The 27739-nt window shown below is 31.9% G+C and overlaps 1 protein-coding gene across 6 annotated transcripts in view; it reads left to right on the top strand.

Annotated features, from left to right (window-relative positions):
- The window catches only part of kkv (hyaluronan synthase-like protein kkv), an 85003-nt gene that overhangs the window by 33930 nt on the left and 23334 nt on the right, over nt 1-27739 (top strand). For all 6 annotated transcript variants that reach the window (XM_076537323.1, XM_076537324.1, XM_076537322.1 and 3 more), the window contains exons 2-12: nt 11375-11488; nt 13689-13933; nt 17723-18016; nt 19644-19853; nt 20573-20908; nt 23239-23624; nt 24042-24309; nt 24899-25161; nt 25388-25598; nt 26497-26744; nt 27483-27675. In XM_076537323.1, the coding sequence (XP_076393438.1) occupies nt 11375-11488; nt 13689-13933; nt 17723-18016; nt 19644-19853; nt 20573-20908; nt 23239-23624; nt 24042-24309; nt 24899-25161; nt 25388-25598; nt 26497-26744; nt 27483-27675 (2768 nt within the window). The remainder of the gene's footprint in view (nt 1-11374; nt 11489-13688; nt 13934-17722; nt 18017-19643; nt 19854-20572; nt 20909-23238; nt 23625-24041; nt 24310-24898; nt 25162-25387; nt 25599-26496; nt 26745-27482; nt 27676-27739) is intronic.

Raw genomic sequence — 27739 nt, 5'->3', positions numbered from 1 at the left:
AATTTCCAAATCTTCAAAATTCAAAAATTCCAAAATTAAAAACTTCCAAATCTCCAAAGTTCCAAATCTCAAAAATTCCAAATCTCAAAAATTCCAAATCTCCAAAGTTTCAAATCTCCAAAATTCCAAATCTACAAAATTCCAAACTTCCAAAATCCCAAATTTCCCAAATTCTAAATTTACAATATTAGAAATCAACAAATTCGAAACTTGCAAATTTCTCACCAAATATTCATAACATTGATCAATACCTTTGACGGTACTAATTATGCGCTTTCATTGACTATCGATTAATGCAAAAACCCTTCAAGCAATAGAAACGAGAGATTCTGAATAATTCACTCTCATAAACCAATATTACTACGTAGGCTTTAATTTCCCGAATCACAATGAACGAATGATACATAATTCCGGATAATTACAGAACTGCTGTTTAGTACATAGTAATTTACGAATTGATCATTCTGCCAACACATGTTGCAGTTAGAAACTTAAAATTATATTCTTGGTTCACTTTTAATTTTCTTAAAAATATAATTGCATTAATTTGTTTGCGTGAAATGAATATTTTTATGTTCTAAGTAATTGAAAAATATTTATAAAATTTTTGAACGATTTTAATCAATTCTGATATTAATATTTTAATTTAATATTTAATTTGATATTAATAGTGATATTATTTTGATATTATTTTAACAATTGAAAGAAAAATTAATATTTAATTGAAAATATTGATATTAATTTTTAACTTAATATTAATATGTTAAATTAACAATTTAATTAAAAATTTGTAATTAATATTTTAACTTGATATATTAAACTGATATTTTAACTTAATATTAATATTTTAAATTAACAATTTAATTAAAACTTTTTAATTAATATTTTAACTTGAAATATTAAACTGATATTAATGTTAAATTATATAAATTATCAAATTCTTTAATTTTTAATTTTTAAAATCATCAAATTTCTATATTTCTAAATTTATAAATTTTGGAATTTCTGAAATTCTAAATTACCAAATTTTCAAATTTCTAAATTTTCAAATTTGTAAGTTTTCAAATTTCCAAAATTCCAAATTTACAATGTTAAAAATTTGAAACTCCAATCTCTTAAATCACATTCACCAAATAAAAATTGTATTTGCATACAATAACAAGTACAGAAGTAAGTACTGCAATGTCTGCATACGAATACAACTATACATATATACTATAATTTACATCATTAGTAAACTATTATATATAAATTTTATGAACGTTGGCACCCCAGCAATAATTCCGTCTAACAAAAAAAAGATTAAGAGTTCAAAGGGTCACGTTACAAAATGAAGAATATAAACTTGTAGTCAGTGCTAAAACACCTCGTTGAATATAACTCGTTGAATATGCTTCCATATGGCAGTGCCATTCGATCGAATCTCGTAATATCAAGAAATCGTCCTTGGAATAGCAGAGCACCGTCGAAAGTCCCGAGGGAGATCTATAAAAACACGAGGAGAACGTTCTCGAGAAGCTTATCAAGCGTACGGTCTATTCTTCTCGTATTTTATTTCGCTCGTAAGTTACACTCGTATGCATAAACGTCGCCAATATGGCCGCTGGAATACCACAGGCTTGCACGGCCCATTATTATGGTGTTTCTACTCCCTAGGCTACCACTTTTCGTCTTAAGGCCGTTGTCCTATGAGTCATGGAATTGTTTCAACTCCTCTGTGTGCTTTAACCCTTTCGACCCGACTCTAATTCTCTTAACACCAGAATTATGGTTCGCACCTTTTCTAATTTTAACCCAACAGGTTTATTAAATTTTTTCATTTTTGTCAGGTATCAATTTTTCAGTTGAGTTTGCTGACTCTATTAAGTTTCTATTAAGTTTTATTAAGATTCTATTAAGGCATCTTTCGAGTGCGAAGGAAATTTCAAAATTAAAAAAGGTTCAAGTTAACCTAACCCATCTGCTACCACAATATGGCGGCTCGAATATACGTCTTGTTTCAAACTTGCAATTCTTAGTTTCGAAATTATTTTTCGTTTTAATATTGCATAACTAAGAACAATTTTATTTAATATATCAGTGAAGTAATTTAAACTTGAAGATTAACCTAACCTAACATGTGCTACCACAATATGGCGGTTTGAATATACTTCTTGTTTCAACACTTGCAATTCTTAGTTTTGAAATTATTTCTCATTTTTATATTGCATAAGTAAGAACAATTTTATTTAATATATCAGTGAAGTAATTTAAACTTGAAGATTAATCTAACCTAACATGTGCTACCACAATATGGCGGTTTGAATATACTTCTTGTTTTAACACTTGCAATTCTTAGTTTCGAAATTATTTTTCGTTTTAATATTGCATAACTAAGAACAATTTTATTTAATATATCAGTGAAGTAACTTAAACTTGAAGATTAACCTAACCTAACATTTGCTGCCACAATATGGCGGTTTGAATATACATCTTGTTTTAACACTTGCAATTCTTAGTTTTCAAATTACTTTTCTTTTTAAACTTGATCTAATTAATTAACTAAAAAATTGATAGACGCATGTCTGAAAATAATGGCCGACAGCGTCCGAGTGCGCAACGGTTTGAGACGTAATTGCTGGAAGTAATGAAATGAGTTATTAAGCGACGAAATAGGGCAGAATGAAGAAAAAACGAAGAAGGCGGAGGCGAGAGCTCTTCATGGTGTTTCGATCTCGCCTGGACAACGAGAAGGCGAAGGCGTATCTTTGTTCGTAGAGGTCTGGGCTTTCTGGTTCCTGGACAATGAAAGTGAAAGGGAACGAACCGTGAAAGATAACATAGCAAGGACGTCCACTGCAACTCGCCATGTCGGTTGCTGCCCTCGGGGCACGTCACGGATTCGTTCATTCCTCGGTTTCACCCTCTCGACACCGCTCGCTGTGCTCTTTGTATCCTCTGTTTCGATACTGTCGACCTCACCCTTCTTTGTTCTGAAAGGAATACTGAATTTGTAGGAATTAGTTTGTATAGGTGAATCTGGTCTAATTTGTATGACTGTGGTCAAGCAAAGTTCAACTGAATGTGGGTATACTGACTTATATAGCTGTATTTGCTTGAAGCAATTTGCACAATTGAGTCTGGTCAAACTAATTTGTACAATTGAATCTGTAGAAATTAATTTATATAACAGAATGTGGTCAAGCAAATTTGTTTAACTGAATGTAGGTAAACTAGCTTATAATAGCTATATTTGCTTGAAGCAATTTGCACAATTGAGTCTGGTCAAAGTAATTGAGTCTGGTTAAGCAAAATATAACAGGATGTGGTCAAGCAAATTTGTTTAACTGAATGTGGGTGAACTAGCTTATATAATTGTATTTGCATAAAGAGGCTTGTGCAATTGAATCAGACAAAACTAACTTGTATGATTGAGTTTGGTCAGCTAATTTGTATAATTGAATATGGTCAAGCAAACTTGTATAACTGAATCTGATCAAACTTAGTTGTGTAACTGAGTCTGGTCAAACTAATTTATGTAATTGAGTTTGGTAAAACTAATTTGTATAATTGAATATGGTCCAGCAAATTTGTATAACGGAGTTTCATCAAACTAATTTATTTGAGTCTGATCTAAACTAGCTTATATAGTTGTACTTGAACAAGGCAATTTGTACACTTCAATCTAGTTAAACTAATTTGTATAATTGAATTTGGTGAAACTGATGTATGTAATTGAATATGGTCAAGCAAATTTGTATAACTGAATATGGTCAAATTAGGTTGCATAATTAAATCTAGTCAAACTAATTTGTAGAATTGAATTTGAACAAATTAATTTATATAACTGAATGAGGCGAAGCAAATTTGTATAACTAAATTTGGTCACTCTAAGTTATATAATTGAACGTGGATAAACTAATTTATAGAATTAAATATGGTCAAGCAAATTTCCATAACTGAATGTAGTCAAACTAATTTGTACAATTGTAATTAATCAAACTAATGTCCATAACCTGTATACAGCGTGTCTCACAAGTCGTGTAACTCCCGGAAACGGGTGGTAGAGGACGTGATTCTGAACAAGATTTCCCTTTGCAAAAATGGGGTTTGAAGCTTCGTTTTTGAATTATTAAGCAAAAACACGGACCAATCAGAGCGCGAGGATTCCGCGTACGCAGACGTGAGAGCGACAGCTTCGGATAACGCATAGTTATCCAACGCGTGGTAATCCAACGCGTAGTAATGTAACGTGTGGTAATGCAACGCGTGGTAACCCTACGCGTAGTAATACAACGTGTAGTAAGCCAGCGTGTGGATATCCAACGCGTAGTAATCCAGCGCGTGCATATTCAACGCGTAGTAATCCAACGCGTAATAATGCAACGCGTAGTTATTCTAAGCATAGGAATCTAGTGCGTGGTAATCGAACGTGTAGTAATCCAGCGTGTGGATATCCAACGCGTAGTAATCCAGCACGTGGATATTCAGCGGGTAGTAGGTCAACGCGTGGTAATGTAACACGAAGTAGTCCAGCGCATAGTAATGCAACGCGTGGTAATTCTAAGCGTAGGAATCTAACGCGTAATAACCTAATGCGTAGTTATACAACGCGTGGTAATTCTAAGCGTAAGAATCTAACGCGTGGTAATCTAATGCGTAGTTATACAACGCGTGGTAATCCAACGCGTAGTAATGCAACGCGTGGTAATGCAACGCGTGGTAACGCTACGCGTAGTAATTCAACGCGTAGTAATACAACGTGTAGTAATCTAGCGTGCGGATATCCAACGCGTAGTAATCCAGCGCGTGCATATTCAACGCGTACTAATACAACGTGTAGTAATCTAGCGTGCGGATATCCAACGCGTAGTAATCCAGCGCGTGCATATTCAACGCGTACTAATCCAACGCGTAATAATGCAACGCGTAGTAATTCTCAGCGTAGGAATCTAATGCGTGATAATCTAACGCGTAGAAATCCAGCGTGTGGATATCCAACGCGCAGTAATCCAGCGTGTGGATATTCAACGGGTAGTAGTCCAGCTCATAGTAATGCAACGCGTAGTAGTCCAGCGCATAGTAATGCAACGCGTGGTAATTCTAAGCGTAGGAATCTAACGCGTGGTAATCTAACGCGTAGTTAACCAACGCGTAGTAATCCAACGCGTAATAATCCCCGCGCTCTCATTGGTCCGTGTTTTTCCTTAATAATTCAAAAACGAAGCTTCAAACCCCATTTTCGTAAAGGGAAATTTTATTCAGAATTACGTCCTCTACCACCCCTTTCCGGGAGTTACACGAGTTGTGAAACACCCTGTATGGCCGTTTCATTACTCTCTCATTTGAAGTGATAAAATTTGCTATGATGGTTTTCAAAAATTCTAGACGTTTATCGACTTAAAGAATTAATGTGTATACTAATTTATATTTTATTGTTTGTTTATTTATTCTTCAATTTCATTTTTAATTTTAAAGCAAATGTATATTATAGTAAATATATACATTTCAGTATTAACCGTTGTTCAACAAGATCTCGTAACAGCAACTTTCAGAGGTTCCATATTTGGAAACGATGACATTAAAATTGTTAAGTAACTTCGAGGTCTTCGTTATTCAACGATGTAAGTGTTAAACTCCATCGGTATCTATGAAAATGATTGTACTCGGTGTTGTCGAGGTACTCGAACCACTTCGAAACTTTCTGCAACGTATTTCACAAATATGCGGTTGCTCAAGATCAATTGATTTCAAAGATAAACGTATGAAACATACATCGGAAATAAAATAGGATACTAATCATTTTTAGAAGCTCTGTAATGAAGTTTTCCTGTTAGGTTGTTTCTTCTGGAAAATCTTGCACGAGTCTTGCGAAAGGTCTGTTAATTAACGATTCGTTCAGATATATGTTCCAGATCTAGGTTTCTGCAATTATCTGTACTATTACCTGTAAGGAATTCGAGTTATTAAATTGTCGAGAACAGTCTTTTACTTTTATGAAAATGTATATCTGTGGGAGATTGAGATGCTGAAATTAAACCATTGCTATTTTAGACAAGAAAGAATGTTTAAATTATTAGATAAATAAAATATAGATAACTCATTAGATAAATAAAATGAATCCACACAAGAAACTTTCTCACAAATTATCTATCAATAAAGTTTAACATTTGATATTCGAATAACATAACACTTCGCTCAAATGTTAAAAGTCTTAATGCTAAAATTAGGACAACCAGTTCACCTTAAAAACCAGAAAATAAATTATTTCTTATCGAAACATGCAGTTTCAGAAAATCGTTAAAATAATTAAGTGTGACTTTAAATGTCCGAGCATTAAACGATATTTCTTTTCGATTCATTGAACGATTCGCTTTCACAAATTGGCTACACATTGGTTTTAAAAACGAAACACGATGTTGAAATTACGTATGACCTTCCAACAAATCGAGATCAGAGGGAGTTCGAAAGGAAGAGAACGAATAAAGGTACAAAGAATCGTGGAAAACCGCTTCAATTATCATTATTGGTTCACGTTTCGACTCATGCTTTATGGATTGAAAGGGAAAAAAGAATAACAGTCCTTGATTCGAGATTAAAGCTTCAGACGCTCGGGAATTTGCATAAATTACAACAATTCATTTTCTTTAAGTTAACCAGTTTTCAGCAGCGTTTTAATTTGCATAATTAGGCAATTTGGAAGATTTAGGAGCTCTATAATTTAGTTGACGATTGATCGAGAATTAACAATGTATTGATAAATGTTCTGTAATTAAGATTTAACACTGAACCTACTGTTGTATAATATGTAGTTTATTTATTAGATTGTTCAGATTCGATTGTATAAACTTGCTTGACCAAATTCAGTTATGCAAATATGCTTGACCATATTAGGTTATACATTAGATTATACACCGGTTAGATTAGATTATAACCGGTTTGGTGGCTTCAGTGTTAATTAATAAATTCGCTATATTTTTTCGTAGATCAAAATTCTTGAAAAGTACATCTGTTTCTAATATTTACAAGATATATTAAAAAAGTCAACGTTAAAATATAAATTAGAATTTAATTCTTTATGTCGATAAATGTCAACAATTTTAAAAAAACCAGCATTACAAATTTTGTGACCTGAAGTGAGAGAGTTATGAAACGGCCATATAACCGGTTTGGTTTCAGTCTTAATTAATAAATTAACTGTATTTTTCCGTAGATCAGAATACTTGCAAAATACATCTCTTTCTAATATTTACAAGATACATTAAAAAAACCACCATAACAAATTTTGTAACTTCAAATGAGAGAGTTATGAAACGGCCATATAACCAGTTTGGTGGTTTCAGTCTTAATTAATAAATTCACTGTATTTTTCCGTAGATCAGAATACTTGCAAAATACATCTCTTTCTAATATTTACAAGATATATTAAAAAAACCATTATAACAAATTTTGTAACTTAAAATGAGGGAGTTATGAAATGGCCATATAACCGGTTTGGTTTCAGTCTTAATTAATAAATTCGCTGTATTTTTCCGTAGATCAGAATACTTGCGAAGTACATCTCTTTCTAATATTTACAAGATATATTAAAAAAACCATTATAACAAATTTTGTAACTTAAAATGAGGGAGTTATGAAACGGCCATATAACCGGTTTGGTTTCAGTCTTAATTAATAAATTCGCTGTATTTTTCCGTAGATCAGAATACTTGCGAAGTACATCTCTTTCTAATATTTACAAGATATATTAAAAAAACCATTATAACAAATTTTGTAACTTAAAATGAGAGAGTTATGAAACGGCCATATAACCGGTTTGGTTTCAGTCTTAATTAATAAATTCGCTGTATTTTTCCGTAGATCAACATACTTGAAAAGTACGTCTAATATTTACAAGATGAATTTAAAAAAATGTGTTTTAAAGGAGAGTTAAATTTTGTTTAAAAGAAATGTATTCCATATTAGGCTAGTTAGCAGACAGCAACCTGTTAAACCTGACGATCAACAACGAACTTAGAAAGTCTAGCAACTGATCCGTTACACAGCGTTTGCTCCATCGCCGCTACTTATTTCGTCGAATAGAATTTTACACCGGCACTGTGATTTTGTACGTTCACCGTGCCAGAGAAATGCGATAATTCATCAGTTTCGCAGACAATTCCTACCTTTTGTACGATAGTTACGTTGTGCTTGCAATCGGAGTTTCTTTTCATTACTCAACTTTCTTTTTTATACGCCAAAAGGCACGTTCTACATGCCTGCTTTCTTATCGTTTTCTATTCTTATGTTGCTTTTTTGCTGGGTCTCCTTTTTTTTAGCTCATCGAATTCTTCCGCGATTTCTAGATAAACGCGTGTACACAGGTGGGAAAAGTATGCTGATTTTCAATTTTGCGATGTTAGGATTACCTTTGCTATTTTTTCTAATAGCAAAAGTGCGTGATCTGGAATATTTGTCAGATTGATTTTTAATAACCATGGAATTTGATTTACTATTTTTGTTTTGTTACAATAAATGTTTTTTACAGTAAAACTCAAATCAACGATGTCAAATGAACATTTTTTAATATTCTTTATTTTAAGTTATAAAAATTGTTATGCTGGTTTTTTTTATATATCTTGTAAATCTTAGAAGAAGATGTACTTTGCAAGTATTCTGAACTACGGAAAAATACAGCGAATTTATTAATTAAGACTGAAAACACCATACCGGTTATATGGCCGTTTCATAACTCTCTCATTTTAAAAGATAAAAAATTGATGTGTACAATGCAAAATAAACTGAAAATTGTAAAATTCAAAAAATCACAATAAAATTGAAAAAGTCCTAGAATTGTAAAATTTAAAAAATCCCTAGAATTGTAATACTTTGCTCCAAAATTTAAAAAACCCAAGAATTATAAAATTGTAAAATCAAAAAATCCCTAGACTTGCAATACTTTACTTTAAAATTAAAAATACCCTAGAATCGTAAAATTGTAAATTTCAAAAATCCCTAGAATTTCAATTCTTTGCACTGAAATATAAAAAACCCAAGAATTGTAAAATTAAAAAATCTCTAGAATTGCATTACTTTGCTCCAAAATTTAAAAACCCTAGAATTGCAAAATTGTGAAATAAAAAAATCCCTAGACTTGCAATACTTTACTTTAAAATTTAAAAAACCCAAGAATTGTAAAATTGTAAATTTAAAAAATCCCTAGAATTTCAATTCTTTGCACTGAAATATAAAAAACCCTAGAATTGTAAAATTAAAAAATCCCTAGAATTGCATTACTTTGCTCTAAAATTTAAAAAACCCAAGAATTGTAAAATTGTAAATTTAAAAAATCCCTAGAATTTCAATTCTTTGCACTGAAATATAAAAAACCCTAGAATTGTAAAATTAAAAAATCCCTAGAATTGCATTGCTTTGCTCTAAAATTTAAAAAACCCAAGAATTGTAAAATTCAAAAAATCCCTATACTTGCAATACTTTGCTCTAAAATTTAAAAAATCCTAGAATTGCAAAATTCGAAAAATGCCTAACCTTGCAATACTTTACTCTAAAATGTAAAAATCCCTAGAATTGCAAATACTCTAACCCCAGAATTCAATACTCTAAAATTTGAAATAACCCAGAATTCCAATACTGTAAAACCTTATAATACAAAAACAGATGTGTTCAATAGAAAATAACCGTAATCACATTAAACTAAACGGAAGCAGAATGACGCATCGACGCGAAAGAATCAACACACGCGTTAGAAACAGCTCTTCAATATTTATCCAATGACGATGATTTACTGCCGCATATTTGTTAACTCAACCTTTCTAATATGTGGAAAGTAACTTTGCACGTACGAGAAGAATTCACGCTTTCTGCTCTACTTGTTGCTCTTCCAAACAATCCGATATTACGCTTCATATTGAATTATTCATACAAAAACAGTTTCAGACGCGGATAATTCGATTTCAAATATTAAACAGTTCAGAGAAGATTCATAGATCGTAAGAGAACAATTAAACGACTATAGAAAATTTTTGATGCATTACTTCATTGCGAAAGTACGCGAATTATTAGAAAAATTATGCTATCTATTTTACCATCGATCTTATCTAATCTATGCTCGCGTTCGAATCGTCGTTAATTTAATAACTTCTTTGATATTGACAGTGAAAACTGGTCTCACACTTGTTTGGGACTGAAATTTACTCTCACGTTTATTTTCTGGATGATTGTTTATTGGTACTTAATAAACGTGAATTTTTTAACAAAGTAGAATGATGATTTGCGTTATGTTAGTTTCAGTTTAGTTTTCATTTAGTTTTATGTTAGTTTTAGGATAGTTTTAGCTGGGCTTCAGTTTAATTTAATTTGAGGATAGTTTAGTTTTATATTAGGTTAGTTCTAGTTTACTTTAATTTTAGGTTAGGTTAGTCTAGTTTAATTTAATTTTAGGTTAGGTTAATTTAGTTGAGTTCAATTTCAGGTTAGGTTGGTTTAGTTGAGTTCAATCTTAGGTTAAGTTTGTGTAGTTTAGTTTAGTTTAGTTTTAGGTTATGTTAATTCAGTTTATTTTAATTTTAGGTTAGATGAATTTAGTTTAGTTTAATTTTAGATTAGGGTGGTTTAGTTTAATGTAACTTTAGGTTAGGTTAGTTTAGCTTAGTTTAATTTTAAGTTGGATTAGTTTGGTTTAGTTTAGTTTTAGATTGGTTAGTTTTAGTTTAGTGTGGTTTTATGTTAGGTAAATTTTGTTTAGTTTTAGGTTAGGTTGGTTTAGTTTAGTGTAACTTTAGGTCAGGTTAGTTCAGTACAGTTTAGTTTAATTTTAAGTTAGGCTAGTCTGGTTTAGTTTAGTTTTAGATTGGGTTAGTTTTAGTTTAGTTTAGTTTTAGGTCGGGTGAATTTAGTTTAATTTAATTTTATGTTCGGTTGGTTTACTGGAATGTAACTTTAGGTTATGTTAGTTTAGTTTAGTTTAATTTTAAGTTAGGTTACTTTGGTATAGTTTAATTTTAGGTTAGTTTAGTTTTAGATTAGATTAGTTCTCTTTTAGTTTAACTTTTGATTAGGTCAGTTTAATGTAGTCTAATTTTAAGTTAGGTTGGTTTAGTTTAGTTCATTGTAATTTAGCTTAGTTCAGTTTGGAATGTCGAAGATCAGCAACAAAATATGGTTAGGTTAGGTTAGTAAATAAACATGATACACATGTACATGATGTTTTGTTTTATAGAATTTCGAAAAATCAGCAGTGAAGCATTTTTAGATTAGATTAATAAATAAACATTATACATTTGTACATAATGTTTTGTTTTATAGAATGTCGAAAAATCAGCAACAAAATATAGTTAGCTGAAGTTAGATTCGTAAATAAATACGAAATATTTATACATAATTTCTTGCTTCACAGAATGTCGAAAAATCAGCAACAAAATGGAATGATGCCAGGGGGAGCAGCGATGGCGGGCGCTGACGATTTTTCCGATGGCGAGAGTACACCATTGACTCAAGATTATGGCGACAGGTATGTAACACATGCTAAACAACCATGATATTGGCAAACATACACGTTTTTTACTCCAACAAAGTGTGAAGAGGTCGTTTTTCAACTCAAACCTCGTGTTCCGAGATAAATTGCGAATATTACCGAAGTAAATAATCATTTTTCTTCTGAGCTTGTGGTTACAGTGGATGCGTTTTACGACGAACACTGTGGTGTAATCGGTTTCATTGGAAACTTATTCATTGAATTATGTTTCTGTAATCGTGCCTTAAATTATTTCGAAAGGTACATGAATTTTTTTGTTTCTAATTTTATTGGGGAAAGTTGAGAGAATTCTTAGAAGGACTTTAGTAGGAAATGTTAGGTTAGGTTAGGTTAGTTAATTAACTTAGGTTTGACGAATGTATAATTAATTTTGTAATAATCATTTTAAACGTTTGAAAACATAGATGAATTTTTTGTTTCTAATTTTATTAAGGAAAGTTGAGAAAACTACAGTAAAAAAGTTTAACAGTTTAGATTTGATAAATCGGCAAATGTATTAATTTTATTATCATGGTTTCAAATATTTCAAAGCATAGATGAACTTTTTATTATGGAAAGTTGAGAGAATTATTTTTTTAGAAGAATTTCAGTAATAAAGTTCTGATCTGACAAATGTATAATTAATTTTGTAATGATAATTAAAAATATTTCAAACTAAATTCTTTTGTTTTTAATTACATCAAGGAAAGTTGGGAGAACTTTTTACTTAAGAATTTCAACAATAAAGTTCAGCAGTTTAGATCCGACAAATCGATAAATGTATAATTAATTTTGCAAGTAAAATTAACGATCGCATGAATTAATGCATTAGCGAATGCATCAAGATTGAATATCGTTATCTTTACGAATATCGTTATCACATCGATCGTGTTATTAGATTACTATCTTATCGATATGGATGATAATGCATTTTAGAAGTGTCAATAACTGTATCTATTTCTAACGTTATTTAAACGTTGTGTCAATGAAGAAGTAATCCAAAATAATTTATAAACAAATTTTCTTGAGGACGTCTTACAGAATTGTTAAATTCAATCTTTTTTAAATACAACTTTACGTCAAAATATTTTTTCGATTTTAGTTATTCAAATATATTTTTTAATTTATATATTTATTTCTAAATCTCAATTTATTTATTTGTTTCTTCATTTCTGATTTATTTATTTCTTTCTGCATTTGTGATTTATTTGTTTGTTTCTTTATTTCTGATTCATTTATTAGTTTCTTTATTTCTGATTTATTTATTTGTTCCTACATTTTTTAGCTGTTTACTTATGCATTTGTTTAAATATTTTCAATTTATTTATTTTCTGTCATGTTTTTTATTTATTCATTTTTTTTTAAATCTTTTATTTATTTATTCCCATATTCTCAATTTACTTATTTCATTCTGCGTTTTCTATTTATTTATTCACTGTTATTTTTTGTTATTCGTTTAATTGTTTTCATAGTTTTGATTTAGTTATTTGTTCCTATACTTTCAATTTATTTATTTGTTCCTATACCTTCATTTTATTTATTTCTTCTATTTACTTATTACTATTTTTTGTTATTTATTTATTTGTTTTCACATTTTTGATTTATTTATTTGTTTCCATATTTTTTATTTATTTATGCGATTTATTTATTTGTTTCTGTATCTTCAATTTATTTATTTGTTCCTATACCTTCATTTTATTTATTTCTTTTTACGTTTTCTTTTACTTACTTATTACTATTTTTTATTTATTTATTTGTTTTTACATTTTTGATTTATTTATTTGTTTCCATATTTTTCATTTATTTATTTGTTCCCATATTTTCAATTTATTTATTGGTCCTATATTTCCATCTAATTAATTCATTCGTATGTTACTACTTTATGTACTCAATAAAAATTTATTAATAGCGACATCACAATTATCACCATACTAATTAGCTTCGTTAAGATTCACTTTTTATCAACACAGAACTGTCCTTTCACACGCTATTTCTACCCAAATTACCTTCACCATAACACATTTCTTTTCCCAAGCAAAACCCAAAAGTAATTTTCGTTTCCACATATTTTTCTGACGTGATCAGTTTCTTTTATCAGATAAACAAACTCCCCAAACGCAAACACGAATTTCAAGAAAATTGCGAAACTTTTATAGTCGTTGAATATTTATTTGCTTTTTTAACCTTTTTTTTTTAGTCAAAGGACGGTCGTGGAAACGAAAGGATGGGATGTGTTTCGAAATCCACCGCCGAAAATCGATTCCGGATCGATGGCCAATCAAAGATGTTTCGAAATGACGGTACAAGTAACGAAGGTTGTCGTCTATCTGTTAGTATTTGTGATAGTGTTGGGAAGCGGTGTGGTTGCCAAAGGAACGATACTGTTTATGACGTCTCAGTTGAAAGCTGATCGAAAAATCGTTCACTGCAATAAGGACTTAGGTGAGCGACCCTAACCTCTTCATTTTATTAACCTTGAAGGTCACGTGTCATCAAAATAACATAACTGGTGTATGGGGACGTTTAAGACTATAGTCACTAAAAATTTTTATTACAAAGAAGCTATTTTTAATTTTAACTAAACTATTTTATTAACTAATAGTTGATAATGTATTAATAGTTTAACAAGTTCATAATAATGTATTAAAAGATTAAGGAAGTCCTTAATATTTCTCCAAGTTTAAAATAAAACAATTATTTACAAATTTTCAAAGTTCAGTCCAATTAGTTCACAAGTTAAATATTATTATTATTCTGTCATTTAAAATTTAAAGTGATTTAAGATGAAAAAGTCAATTTGTAATGCAAATAATTTCGCATAAAGAACAATAGCATATTAATGGAAGCATCTGCATGCAAATCAATACACTTTTTACCCGACTGTCCTCTGATTGCGGAAATTCGGGTATGGAATTTTATAACTACTTTCGTTATCTAAGATCGAGTGATCTAAAGCCTGAACACAAAGTAGCGTTTCAACCTGGTTTCACGTACTTTCTCTCCTTCTGCACAGCAGGGTACACATATATGTCGATGGCAAAAAAAAACGCTGTTACGAGCACGATCTACTTTTTATATTGCATATTTCGTACTGGATTCATGGGCGTAGCCAGAGAAAAAATTCTTTGGTACTCTGAAAGATTAGTGTGTGGTACAAGTAAATGATAGAAAGTTACTTAAGAAATACTTCGGGGCAATTTATATTGATTTTTTATCGTATTGACTTTTATCTACAATTTAAGTGATTTCGTATTGGATTCATGAGCGTAGCCAGAGAAAAAATTCTTTTCGTACTCTGAAAGATTAGTGTATGTCATAAAAATTAAATTTAAGAGATCAAAGCAATTTATACTGATTATTTATCGTATCGGCTTTCAACTACAATTTATGCGATTACAGATAAAATTGCACAAAATTAAATATTAGTATCACATCAATGTCAATCGACTAATTTAACAATATTTACATAGTTGAGAAATAAGCAAGGTTTGAACAGAGTTTAAAAATGAACTTATTCGATGATCGTTCAAAGGTTTGATATTACTTGCCGCCAAACAATATTCATTGTCCACAGAAGATCTTAATAGCCTTGTAACGAAAGAGTCATCAATCTTGAACAGTTCGAATTACCACATGATACTGACTTTAAATAAAAGTTATAAGAATGGACTGTAATATTGAAAAGTTTGCAAGAAAATAAATGCGATATTTATTGTGAGACAAATTTTATTTTATTTTTGATTCGCGACTAATTTTCATGAACGTTTTAACGTGTTTAGACACGGGTTTGGTTCTCTATTCTGCACGCGAAATTCACTGCAACCGTTAACCTTGATGTTGCAGATTGTTTTGCAATGTGCTCTTCGAAAAAAGACGTCGATCAGTATCACGAGTGATCAATAATACAAATTCAATTCGCTCGACAAAGAATAGTGGGCTTGAACTTAGCTTTATATGTATCTCGTGTCACATCTACACGGTAATAATTATATAATTATTTAAGAGGAAGGTACATGCACTCAATGTGAACGGGGAAGATAACTCTTCATTGTTCGGTTATGTAATGCGTACATGTACATTTTACTCTAGATTATTGTACAGTGGTATTTTATGAAGCGAAAATACGGTGTCGTCTTCCACATTTCAATATTTTATTAAATTATTGGAAGCTATTGATTCTCTTTGAAGTCTCTTATTGAAACTCCTCGGAATTATTTTTAAAGGTTGCAAATGATTCAATTTTCTGTGTGAGATTAATAATATTATTATTTAATTTTATGATGTAATAATTGTACAATCATGTAACAATTATAGATATAACCTGCTAATTATAAAAAGAAGTCATGGTAGATTTTAAATGGCAATGGAAAGACAAAAGAATTGTAAGGAAGTATTGAAAAGTTTGTAAGCTAATACCGCTGAGGAGTAGCATCGATAGAAGAATTTTATAAAGGTTGAAAAGTTGTATAACTGAAGAATTGAAGAATTGAAGAATGGAAGAATTGCAGAGTTACAGAATTGAAGAATTGGAGAATGGTAGAATTGAAGAATTGAAGAATTGAAAAATGGAAGAATTGAAGAATTGAAGAATTGAAGAATTGAAGGATTGAAGGATTGAAGAATTGAAGAATTGAAGAATTGAAGAATTGAAGGATTGAAGAATTGAAGAATTGAAGAATTGAAGAATTGAAGAATTGAAAATTGGAAGAATTGAAGAATGGAAGAATTGAAGAATTGGAGAATTGAAGAATTGAAGAATTGAAGAATTGAAGAATTGAAGAATTGAAGAATTGAAGAATTGAAGAATTGAAGAATTGAAGAATTGGATAATCGTAGATTTGAAGAATTGAAGAATCGCAGAATTGAAGATTTGGAGAATTGAGTCATTGAAGAATTAAATAGATAAATAATTGAACATTGGGTAATTGTATAATTGAAGAATTGTAGAATTGAATAATTGAAGACTTAAATTTTTTCGTTCACGTGAAAAGTATTTCTAACATTCCTACAATTTTAGTTAATTAAAACGATTTCAGAAACGCGTATACCAATTCTAATTCGAAAGCTGTGACACAGTTGTGCTATCTATTAGTTATAATTAAGTTTATGCAAGTAGGTCGTTTGACTTCTGAGAAGCTGGAGAAGATCGTATAACAGGTTGATTAGTACGAGAAATTTATTTAAAGTGCAGTTGATTAGTATAGCTTCTAAATAACTTTCATACAACTACATTGTTTTGCATACATTATAGAAAGTAGAATATTACTGCTACACATAAATATTTATTAGGTGCTATACTCATATGTATACTGGACTGGAGTGCAAAAGTACTGGAATGTAAAAGTACTCCCACGCTTTAAAATGGTTTGATGTTATTACAATTGAAAGAAACTTGAATTTTATGGAGGAATTTAAAAAACTGGTTTAAAGAATTATTTGTTTTGTCTTTTCAAAAACAGTTTCTTATTCACCGAAATATATTAATATTACGACATTTATTGCGACTTTATTTGAACCTGTTACGAAAATTTATGAACTATTTTTTGGGATGTTAGTTCTCAAATTTATGGGCTTACGAATAGTTACATTTTTTAATTTTGATGTTTGAGAATTTAGAAATTTTTTCTTTTGATGTTCAAGTTTCCTAATTTTCAAGTTTGAATGTTTCTTAATTTCTAAATTAACATAATTTTAAGTTTTTGTATTTCGGGATTTCTATATTGTTACATCTCTAAATTTCTAAATTTCTATATTTTCAAATTTTGAAGTACACAAACTTTCAAGTTTCCAAATTTTTACATTACCAATTTTCTTAAAATACTAGATTCCAATTTTTTAATATTTCCAAATCTCCAAATCCAGAAATCCACAAATCCACAGATCCACAGATCCACAGATCCACAGATCCACAGATCCACAGATCCACAAATCCACAGATCCACAGATCCATAGATCCATAGATCCAAAAATCCAAAAATCCAAAAATCCAAAAATCCAAAAATCCACAAATCCATAAATCTCCAAATCTCCAAATCTCCAAATCTCCAAATCTTTAAATCCTCACTCCTATATACCAAGTCCCCAATTTCCTAAACAGCCCTAACCATCTAAATTTCCAAATATCCCTAAACCTCCATATTTTCAAAATTTCCCAAATTCGTAGCTAGAAATCTTCAAGACAGCATAAAAATCGCTCTGTCTACATCAATAATTGCAATAAAACTGTTTCAGGACTCGACAAGGAATACGTATCAGTATTATCAGAAGAAGAAAGGATAGCATGGATCTGGTGCATAATCATAGCGTTCGCCGTGCCAGAATTCGGCACACTGATTCGAAGCATTCGAATATGCATCTTCAAGTCCTGGAAGAAGCCGCTCGTATCTCATTTTCTTCTGGTGTTTCTCATGGAAACGTTCCACGTGGTTGGTCTTGCTTTAATGTTCATGGCAGTGCTCCCCGATTTGGACGTCGTTAAAGGAGCCATGTTAACCAACTGCGTGTGTTTCGTGCCGGGTTTATTAGGTAAGTATTTTTCAAAAAATGAATATTACATTGTATTACATTACATGTAATATTACTGAATATTACATGAATATTACAGTCCCTGAGAAGTAGGAAAATTTTACTTTCATATACACAGTATGTCGGAAAAATAACGGAACTTTTTAAATAAAAAGAAAAGAGTTATTTTGCCAAAATTAATTTCTTCTATTCAAAATACATCCTTTACACATCAATACACCGCTGGGCACGCTTATACAATGTTAACATAGATTTTTTTATGTCGTTTTGCGGAATCGCTTCAGACATCCTTGTCGCAGCTGCTTGGACTTGTGTAACAGTGTCACGAAACGTTTCTTTTATAGCTAATTAAGAGAGATCATATCTGCGAAAGTCACAATAGTGGACCATTATACGGAGGATCATATCCTTGAAAGCCACTATAGTGGCGCGTCGTGCCTAAGAGGTTAAAACTGTGCTCCTTTTGTAGCCTAGCGCGGACCATGGAGAAGTCCTGTTTTATGACTCGATCTCGCTGTGAAACTATGGTGATCTTATCAATTTTAGAAAAAAGAAGTGATCACATGGAGATTAGTCAGGTGAATTTGGAGGCTGTTGGAACAGACTTGTTTTTTCGCCACAAATTCACAAACAGCGACAGTTCACACGGTGCGTTGTCATGCAACAGAAACCAACTTCCCGGCGCTCGATATTCGGGCCTCACACGAACGATCCTCTTCCACAAATGTTCCATAACACCCAGATAATATTAGCCATTAACATTTTGTCTCTGTGGAACGAATTCCCGAAGTTTAATTCCTTTAGAATCGTAAAAGCAAATTAACATTGTCTTCTCTAGGGACTTCTGAAATCACAGTTTTTTTGATTCTGGGGAGCCTGGAAATTTCCACATAGCACTTTGGCGTTTTGAGGTTCATACTTGAAGCACCGAGTCCCATCACTAGTTACAATTGATTCCAGAGATGTACAGTTTCGTCTGGTTTTGATAAGATCCTCGCAATATTCAACGCGAGCAATTTGTTGCTTGCCAGTGATTTTGCGACGCGGTGACGAAAGGTTCTGTCGCATTAAACGCTATAAGTTTATTCATTGCTCGATTCCAATAATTGTTGTGTTTTGCAGGGAAGATATACTGTTTTCAGATAACATATTGTTTTAATAGATAGCGCTATTATTATACAGAGAAATTTCCAGCTGGGACGTCGATGAACAATATGGCGGCGTTGCGCGACAATATGGCGATGTTGCGCGATAAAATGGCGGCGTTGCTCGACAAAATGGGAGGTTAACATATTGTTTTAATAGATGGCACTAGTTTTCCTTAAATTTAAAAAGTTCCGTTACTTTTCGACATATTATAATTTTCCGACATGTGTGTAATTATGTCATATATGAAAAATTGTCTGTAAATGTTAATTGTCAATTAACTATATGTCAATTTTGTGAAGTAATTAAAAATATGAGGACAGATTATAGCCGTCAAGGTTTAACATGTCAGTTACTGAGAAATCAAGTAGGTTATTGATTAAATTCGAGCCTAAGTGGCTCATTAAACGGAAACGCGGATCGAACTGTATTATGACCAATTAACTTTGGAAGATAGCGTGAAAAGAGACTTTTCTTTAAGGACTTCTCTCTCGCAATAAAACCAAAGACGAATCCAAGAGATTCGTGTTGGTGCTGATCGATATTGCTGCATTAGCCGCGCAAGGAACAAGTTTCTTCCTTTGGCCATTATTGGACAGTTCCCGACCATCGCTATGGCTCATACCACCATCTTTGTTCCTGGTTTCCTGTGGCTGGTGGGAAAATTATGTTTCGATACAAAGTCCGATCGGTAAGTGTCGTGTGATTGATGGTAAATCAATAACACGTTGATCATTTTTCTCAGTAATAATAACTCCAGCATGTAACTATCAAATTTTTAATATCAATTCGGGGCAATTTCAGTATTACAACTTAATATTTAGATTTAGATTAAAATTTACGTTAAATTAAATTTGGAAGACGGTGACTATTATCAGAATTTAGGATGCAATTTATATTTCCGCTGTTATACTTTAAGGTTTAACAAAAATACGTAATCATATAATAAATGTTAACAGCGAGAATAAAATTCAGAAGAAACAAGCAAACAATTATTTAAGTAATTTATACTTTAATTGAAATCAATCCACAAAATGTCCGTGGTGCTTCACAAACAGAGAAGTCATAAAACTGCTATGGACATCTTGGATTTAAAACTTGAATAATTCTCGAAGATAGTTATAGAAGTACCTCAAGTTCGTTTTTAATAGACGTCTTCAACTGACTGGATCGTTCATTTTTTTCTGTCTTAACTGGTTTTGGTCATTAAATTACCAGTTACTTTTATACTCCAACTTTTGGAATGTTTTCTTAAATTTTGCGGATGTTTAAATGCGAAGAATATTTAAATACGTCGAATGACCTTGACATATATTTTAGAGAGTTGCATCATTTCGATGAAATAATATTTAATCTTTTTTAACTGAAGGTTAATAATAATGCTAAATGAAATTTGTATACTTTTTGCAGGATTTGTTAAGTCCCTAGGCAAAGTGAAAAAGGCACTGCGGCTAACACGATACTTCACTTACATGTTCATGTCGGTATGGAAAATCTTGGCGTTCTTTATCAGCAGTTTATTGATACTGCACATGAGAGGAGAAAATGTCGGACATTTATTCTCGATGTTAAGTAACGCTTTTGGTAGCCATAAATACGAAGTATGGCAAGAGGTTTCCACCAGAGTCACCGATATTGCAGATTTGGTTGATAATGGCGTGAGAATATCGAGAGATGCAGATGTGAACACGCCTATTTATGTTCTACTGTTGCAGATATTCGGTGCTTATTTTGCGTATGTTTTTGGTAAGTATTTTTGGTAATTATATTCCGTGGATGCATGGACTTTATGATAGATCGAGAGCTACATGCAGTGACGATATCTTAAATAAATTCTTATAATTAGTACTTCTTATGAAGTTACTTCTAATAAAGCCGAAGGTCGTATTAGTTGAAATTAATTTCAAATTATTAGTTTAAGTAAACTTGAAATTAATATTTTTGAAGAAACTACTTAGTACTTTGAATGAACTTGATAGATCACGTTATTAGTTTAACGAAAGATGCTTAAACCCATCACTATCTCAAACAAATGAGCTACATCATTAGCTCAAAGAAACTTGCTAAATCATTACTTCAAGCAAACTTAGTAAAGCACATCACTCCCTCAATTAAATTTAATGAACCACATCAGTACTTCAAGCAAAGTTAGCAAAGTACATTACACCTTCAATCAAATTTAATGAAGCACATTAGTACTTCAAACAACTCTAAAAAACTGCGCCCTCACTTCAAGCAAACTTGCTAAACTACGTCACTCCCTCATTCAAACTTAATGAACTACATCACTGCTTCAAAGGAACTTGATACACCATATCATTACCTCTAACAAAATTACTAAATCACATCACGACATCAATCAAATTTAATGAGGCACATCAGTACTTCCAGCAATTCTAATGAATCATGTCCTCACTTCAAGTAAACTTGATAAACCACATCATTAACTTAAACAAACCTAATGAACTACATCACTGATTGAAAAAAACTTGATGAACCACATCAATATCTCAAGCAAACCTAATGAACCACATCACTACTTTAAATGAATTTGTTAAACCACATCACTGCTTCAAATGAACTTGCTAAGTCACATTACTAGTTTATGTAAACTCAATGAATCACATTACTACTTCAAAGAAACTTACTGAACCACGTTACTATTTCAAGAAAACGTACTTAATTACATCACTACTTTGAAGAAACTTGATAAATCACATCACTGCTTCAAATGAACTTGCTAATCCATATCACTGCTTTACAGAAACTCGATAAACCACATCACTAGTTCAAGCAAACTTACTAAACCACATTACTACTTTAATAAAACTTGCTGAACCACATTACTATTTTCAGCAAACTTACTTAAATACATCACTACTTTAAAGAAACTTGATAAACCACATCACTGCTTCAAATGAACGTGCTAATCCACATCACTACTTTAAAGACACTTGATAAACCACATCACTAGTTCAAGCAAACTTACTAAACCACATTACTACTTTAAAGAAACTTGCTCAACCACATTAGTACTTCAAGCAAACTTACTTAAATACATCACTACTTTAAAGAAGCTTGATAAACCACATCACTGCTTCAAAAGAATTTGCTAAACTACATTACGCCTTCAATTAAACTTAATGAACCACAAAAGTAGTTCATACAACCCTAATAAATTTTGTCTCCACTTCAAGCAAACTTGCTAAACATCGCTCTCTGGAATAAACTTAATAAACCACATTAGTACTTCAAACAACCCTAATGAACCACGTCCCCACTTGAAGTAAACTCACTAAACACGTCACTACTGCAAGCAAACTTACTAAACCATGTCTCTACTGCAAACAAAACTAAATAGCCACATCGCTCCCTCACACAAAGTTAAACCCATCACTCCCTCAAACAAACCTAAACCCCTCAAACGAACCTAGACCACATTAGTACTTCAAATAACCCTAATAAACCACGTCCCCACTTAAACTAAACTCACTAAACACGTCACTACTGCAAGCAAACTTACTAAACCATGTCTCTACTTCAAACAAAACTAAATAACCACATTACTCCCTCACACAAAGTTAAACCCATCACTCCCTCAAACAAACCTAAACCCCTCAAACGAGCCTAGACCACATTAGTACTTCAAATAACCCTAATAAACCACGTCCCCACTTGAACTAAACTCACTAAACACGTCACTACTGCAAACAAACTTACTAAACCATGTCTCTACTTCAAACAAACCTAAATACCCACAGCACTACCTTAAACACACTTAAACCCATCACTACCTCAAACATACTTAAACCCATCACTCCCTCAAACAAACCTACACTCTCTAGACGAACCTAAACCCTATCACTTCCTCAGACAAACAGAAACCCCATCACTCCCTCAAACGAACTACAAACTATTATTTTTGACAAGTTCATGTCCCCACCATCAAATAACAGACTAACAGATGCCGTTTCCTTTTAACAAAAGATTTTTCAACAAAGTCCTCCCAGACCTTGAATCAAACTACAAGGATTCTAAATGCAAGCTGAACATAAATCATGTTTTCCTTATTTCAGGTAAATTCGCATGCAAAATTCTGATACAGGGATTTAGTTACGCCTTTCCCGTAAATCTGACAATTCCGGTATCGATCTCTTTGTTGATCGCTGCTTGCGGCTTGCGGAACAGCGACCCTTGCATATTCCACGACACAATCCCGGATTATTTGTTCTATGAATCGCCACCGTTTCTCAACGATTTCGTTACGAAGCAATATGCCTGGGTATGGTTGCTCTGGCTGTTGTCGCAAACGTGGATCACGTTGCATGTGTGGACACCTAAATGCGAACGTCTTGCCGCCACGGAGAAGCTTTTTGTTGTACCGATGTACAATTCCTTGTTGATCGATCAGTCGATGGGGCTGAACCGGAAACGGGATGATCAACCTGAGGTGAAAGTCGAGGTAAGGAATCACTAGGAAATAATTATTAACATTTTTTTGAAAGTACAGATATAACATTATTAGTAAAGTAAACGTTCACTCGTATAAGGTTGCCATATTGAAAGTAAAAGTTACAAAAATAACTATGTCATAAATGTCCCAACCTAAAAACTCCTTTACACAGTCTTGCACGCAAAATTAATGATATAACGTTACATAAATGAACAAAAAGTGTTTTGAATCGAGAAAGATTTTAGACCCCGCATAAAACTTATTTAGATAAAACATCTGAATTCGAAGAGGGTCATTTGCCAGTAAACGTTCACAAAAGGCACTGCGATTTATGAATGCATAATTTGTCGGTTTTATAATATTCCGTTTGATGTTTCATCAAAATGAACATGATACGGAAACATAAAGCTTATTTTTGTTGAGCAGGATCTGGCGGAGATAGAAAAAGAAAAAGGGGACGGGGATTACGAGACCATATACGAACAGACCGACGGATCAACTACACCACCGTCGGCTGTAAAAAGCAGCGATCACGTAACGAGAATATACGCTTGTGCAACGATGTGGCATGAGAACAAAGAAGAAATGATGGAATTCTTGAAGAGTATCCTACGCCTGGACGAGGACCAGTGTGCCCGACGCGTTGCCCAAAAATATTTGAAAGTTGTCGATCCGGATTACTATGAATTCGAAAGTAAGACCACCCACTTTCTGCATGGAAATTTCATTGCAATTTCTGAGATTGAAAAATTTATGAGGTATAAGTTTAGATAGGACTAGCTTGGGTTATTTTTAAATTTCTGGATTTCGTTGCAATTTTGAACGGAGATTGAAACTTGTAAGTTAAAGCAAAGGGAAATAATTTTTTTCCACAGATATGATGTATATACTTTAACTTTGATAATTTACTTTTTTAGAAAATTCACAAAATATGTCATTTCCAAATGTTTCTTATATATATTAGTGCAAAGAATTGTTCAATTGAAACGGTGGCGAGTGAGCCACTATGGCGCTACGATAACATTCGCGAAACTATAGTGGACCATCGTATAAAAAGATGGTATCCGCCACTTTAGTAGCGCGTCGTACGTAAGAGGTTAAAATGGTACCCTTTTTATAGCCTAGCGCGGACCATGGAGAGATCCCATTTTATAACCACGCTACTTGACAAATTCCTTACCGCGTTGCATCGAACTTCCTACTTAATTATATTAAAAAACAAGACATTATTTTAATTCCAACATTATACAGTAATAATAAAAAATATAATCTTGTGTTTTCAGCTCACATCTTTTTCGATGACGCGTTCGAGTTATCGGATCACGATGAAAACGAGTCTCAGGTGAACCGGTTCGTGAAATTGTTAGTGGGCACATTGGATGAGGCTGCATCAGACGTTCACCAAACGCGAATGCATGTTAGAGCACCGAAGAAATATCCGACACCTTATGGTGGCAGATTGGTGTGGACTCTTCCAGGGAAAACGAAGATGATTGCTCATTTGAAGGATAAGAGTAAAATTCGTCACAGGAAGCGATGGAGTCAGGTATAGTTACAGAAATGTAATGTAGTATTTATTTGGATGGAAAGTAATGGAGAACAGGAACTTTCTAGCACTTAATGTAAAATAGAACTTCATTTCATTCAATTTCTTATTAAAAAATTGTAAAATTATTGTAATTAAAAAATTGTAAAATAGTAAAATATAAAGTTATAAAATTTTATGATTAAGTAAATAATGAAGAATACAAAATTTGATTTTTCTTTTCCAGGTCATGTACATGTACTACTTACTGGGACATCGATTAATGGAGTTACCAATTAGCGTAGATCGTAAAGAAGTAATCGCGGAAAATACTTATTTATTGACACTCGACGGAGACATTGATTTCCAACCTGCCGCTGTGAAACTGCTCGTAGATTTGATGAAGAAGAACAAGAACCTTGGTGCAGCTTGTGGTCGAATTCATCCAGTTGGTTCAGGTTAGTTAAATTCATTATCATGGAGATAACTATAGTCTCTCGATAATTCCCTGCTTGTGAAGGTTTTATTCAAATTATTCATAGAAAGTATTCAAACATGTGTGTGCAAAGTGTTTTGTGTTTAAAGTAGACGATGTACGTTTATTCAACTTGCATTTGAAAGAAATTAACTGTGAAGTGAACATATGTATCATCAAGGCTTGATAATTTCTCGATTTTTGGGAATTAAGGAAATTCAGAATTTGCTAGAATGGTTTGATTTAGGAACTTGAATTTGTATGAAATTAATTTTGAAGAAAGTACGTGTGTTCGATGCTCGATAATTTCTCGATTTTTGGGAATTTAGAAGTTTCAGAACTTAGAATATTTTGAAACATGACGACTTAGAGATTTAATGATAACTTAGAAATATGGCAGTGAAAATACGTCCAAAAACTATGATATTAAAATTTGTTATTTTGGGAAATTTGATTTATTCTTCTAGAGCCCCGAACGCAGGGAATTATGGAGCGTCTACCGATAAATTTGTAAACACAGTTTAAAAATTATTAATATTATTTGAAAGTATTATTATTGACAATACTATTTAGTTGATTTTTACAATTTTAATTTGACCTTTACAATTTTAACTTGATCTTTCGAATTTTTACTTGATCGTCACAACTTTAATTTGATTTTTACAATTTCAATTTAATCTTAACAATTTTAATTTGATCTTTACAATTTTTACCTAATATTTACAATTTTGACTTGATCTTTCCAATTTTTACTTAATCTTCACAACTTTAATTTAATTTTTACAATTTCAATTTGATCTTAACAATTTTAATTTAATCTTAACAATTTTAACTTTCATCTAATTTGATCTTTAACTTAATGTTTGTTGGTCTGATACCAGGTCCAATGGTGTGGTACCAAATGTTCGAATACGCTATCGGCCATTGGCTGCAAAAAGCAACCGAGCATATGATCGGCTGTGTGCTTTGTAGTCCCGGTTGTTTCTCGTTATTCAGAGGTAAGGCTTTAATGGACGACAACGTGATGAAGAAATACACAACGAGATCGGACGAAGCCAGACACTACGTTCAATACGATCAAGGGGAAGATCGATGGCTTTGTACTCTTCTTCTGCAACGGGGTTACAGGGTAAGTACTATGAAAATCCTATTGACACATCTTTAGGCAGAAATATCTTCTCTGTTTTCATTCTAATATTTGTTAAATGATTTAATACTATTTTAATGAAATTTAAAATGAACCTTAAATTGCATGAAATTTAAAATGAATCTTAAACTACATACAACTTAAAATGAATCTTATATTTTGAGGTTGCATTGCAATAATCAAAATTCAACATCGATAAACCTAACAGACAAAGTAATTTTAGTTTCAAAAATATATAGTAAATATTATATTCGTAATTTGACATTGTTATAGAATAATTGAAACATGTCAACAATACAAAATGAAAATAATTATTTTTCTCGTTAATCATTGAATCTATTGAATGAATACATTGAATCTTTTTTTTAAGAACTCATTCTTAAAATCTTCAGTAAATTTCACTTTATTTATTACTTAATATTACTTTCACATGTCAACAATTTTTAAATTCGTAATTTGAAATTGTTTCAAAATTTAATATAAATAGATTCAAAATTTAAAATTGCTGTCCATCTGAATGGCTTGGCTGTTTTTTGAATGCAATTACATTTTAGTTAGGTGCTTCCAAAATTTGTATTTAATCGAATTTATGTGATGAACGACATCGAACCAAAAATGTGTGAATGATCTATAATGTGTGCTTGATTATTATAGGAATTTGAGGTATACGGTATAAGTAAACAGCGATTAATCATTGTGGTTTATTCAATGATGATACAGGTCGAATATTCAGCAGCCAGCGATGCTTACACACACGCACCGGAGGGCTTCAATGAATTTTACAATCAACGTCGTCGATGGGTTCCCTCTACCATTGCTAACATAATGGACCTCCTGATGGACGCGAAACGAACGATCAAAATCAACGACAATATATCTCTTCCATACATTTCCTATCAAATTTTGCTTATGGGTTAGTTTTCTATGTATTCACACGTTCATTTTAATTAATTTATGAATCTAGTTTTATTAATTAT

This window comes from Megachile rotundata, chromosome 11, assembly GCF_050947335.1.
Source record: "Megachile rotundata isolate GNS110a chromosome 11, iyMegRotu1, whole genome shotgun sequence".
Lineage (NCBI taxonomy): Eukaryota > Metazoa > Arthropoda > Insecta > Hymenoptera > Megachilidae > Megachile > Megachile rotundata.
Note: the sequence above shows the minus strand (reverse complement) of the source record. Positions and strands in the feature narration are given on the sequence as shown.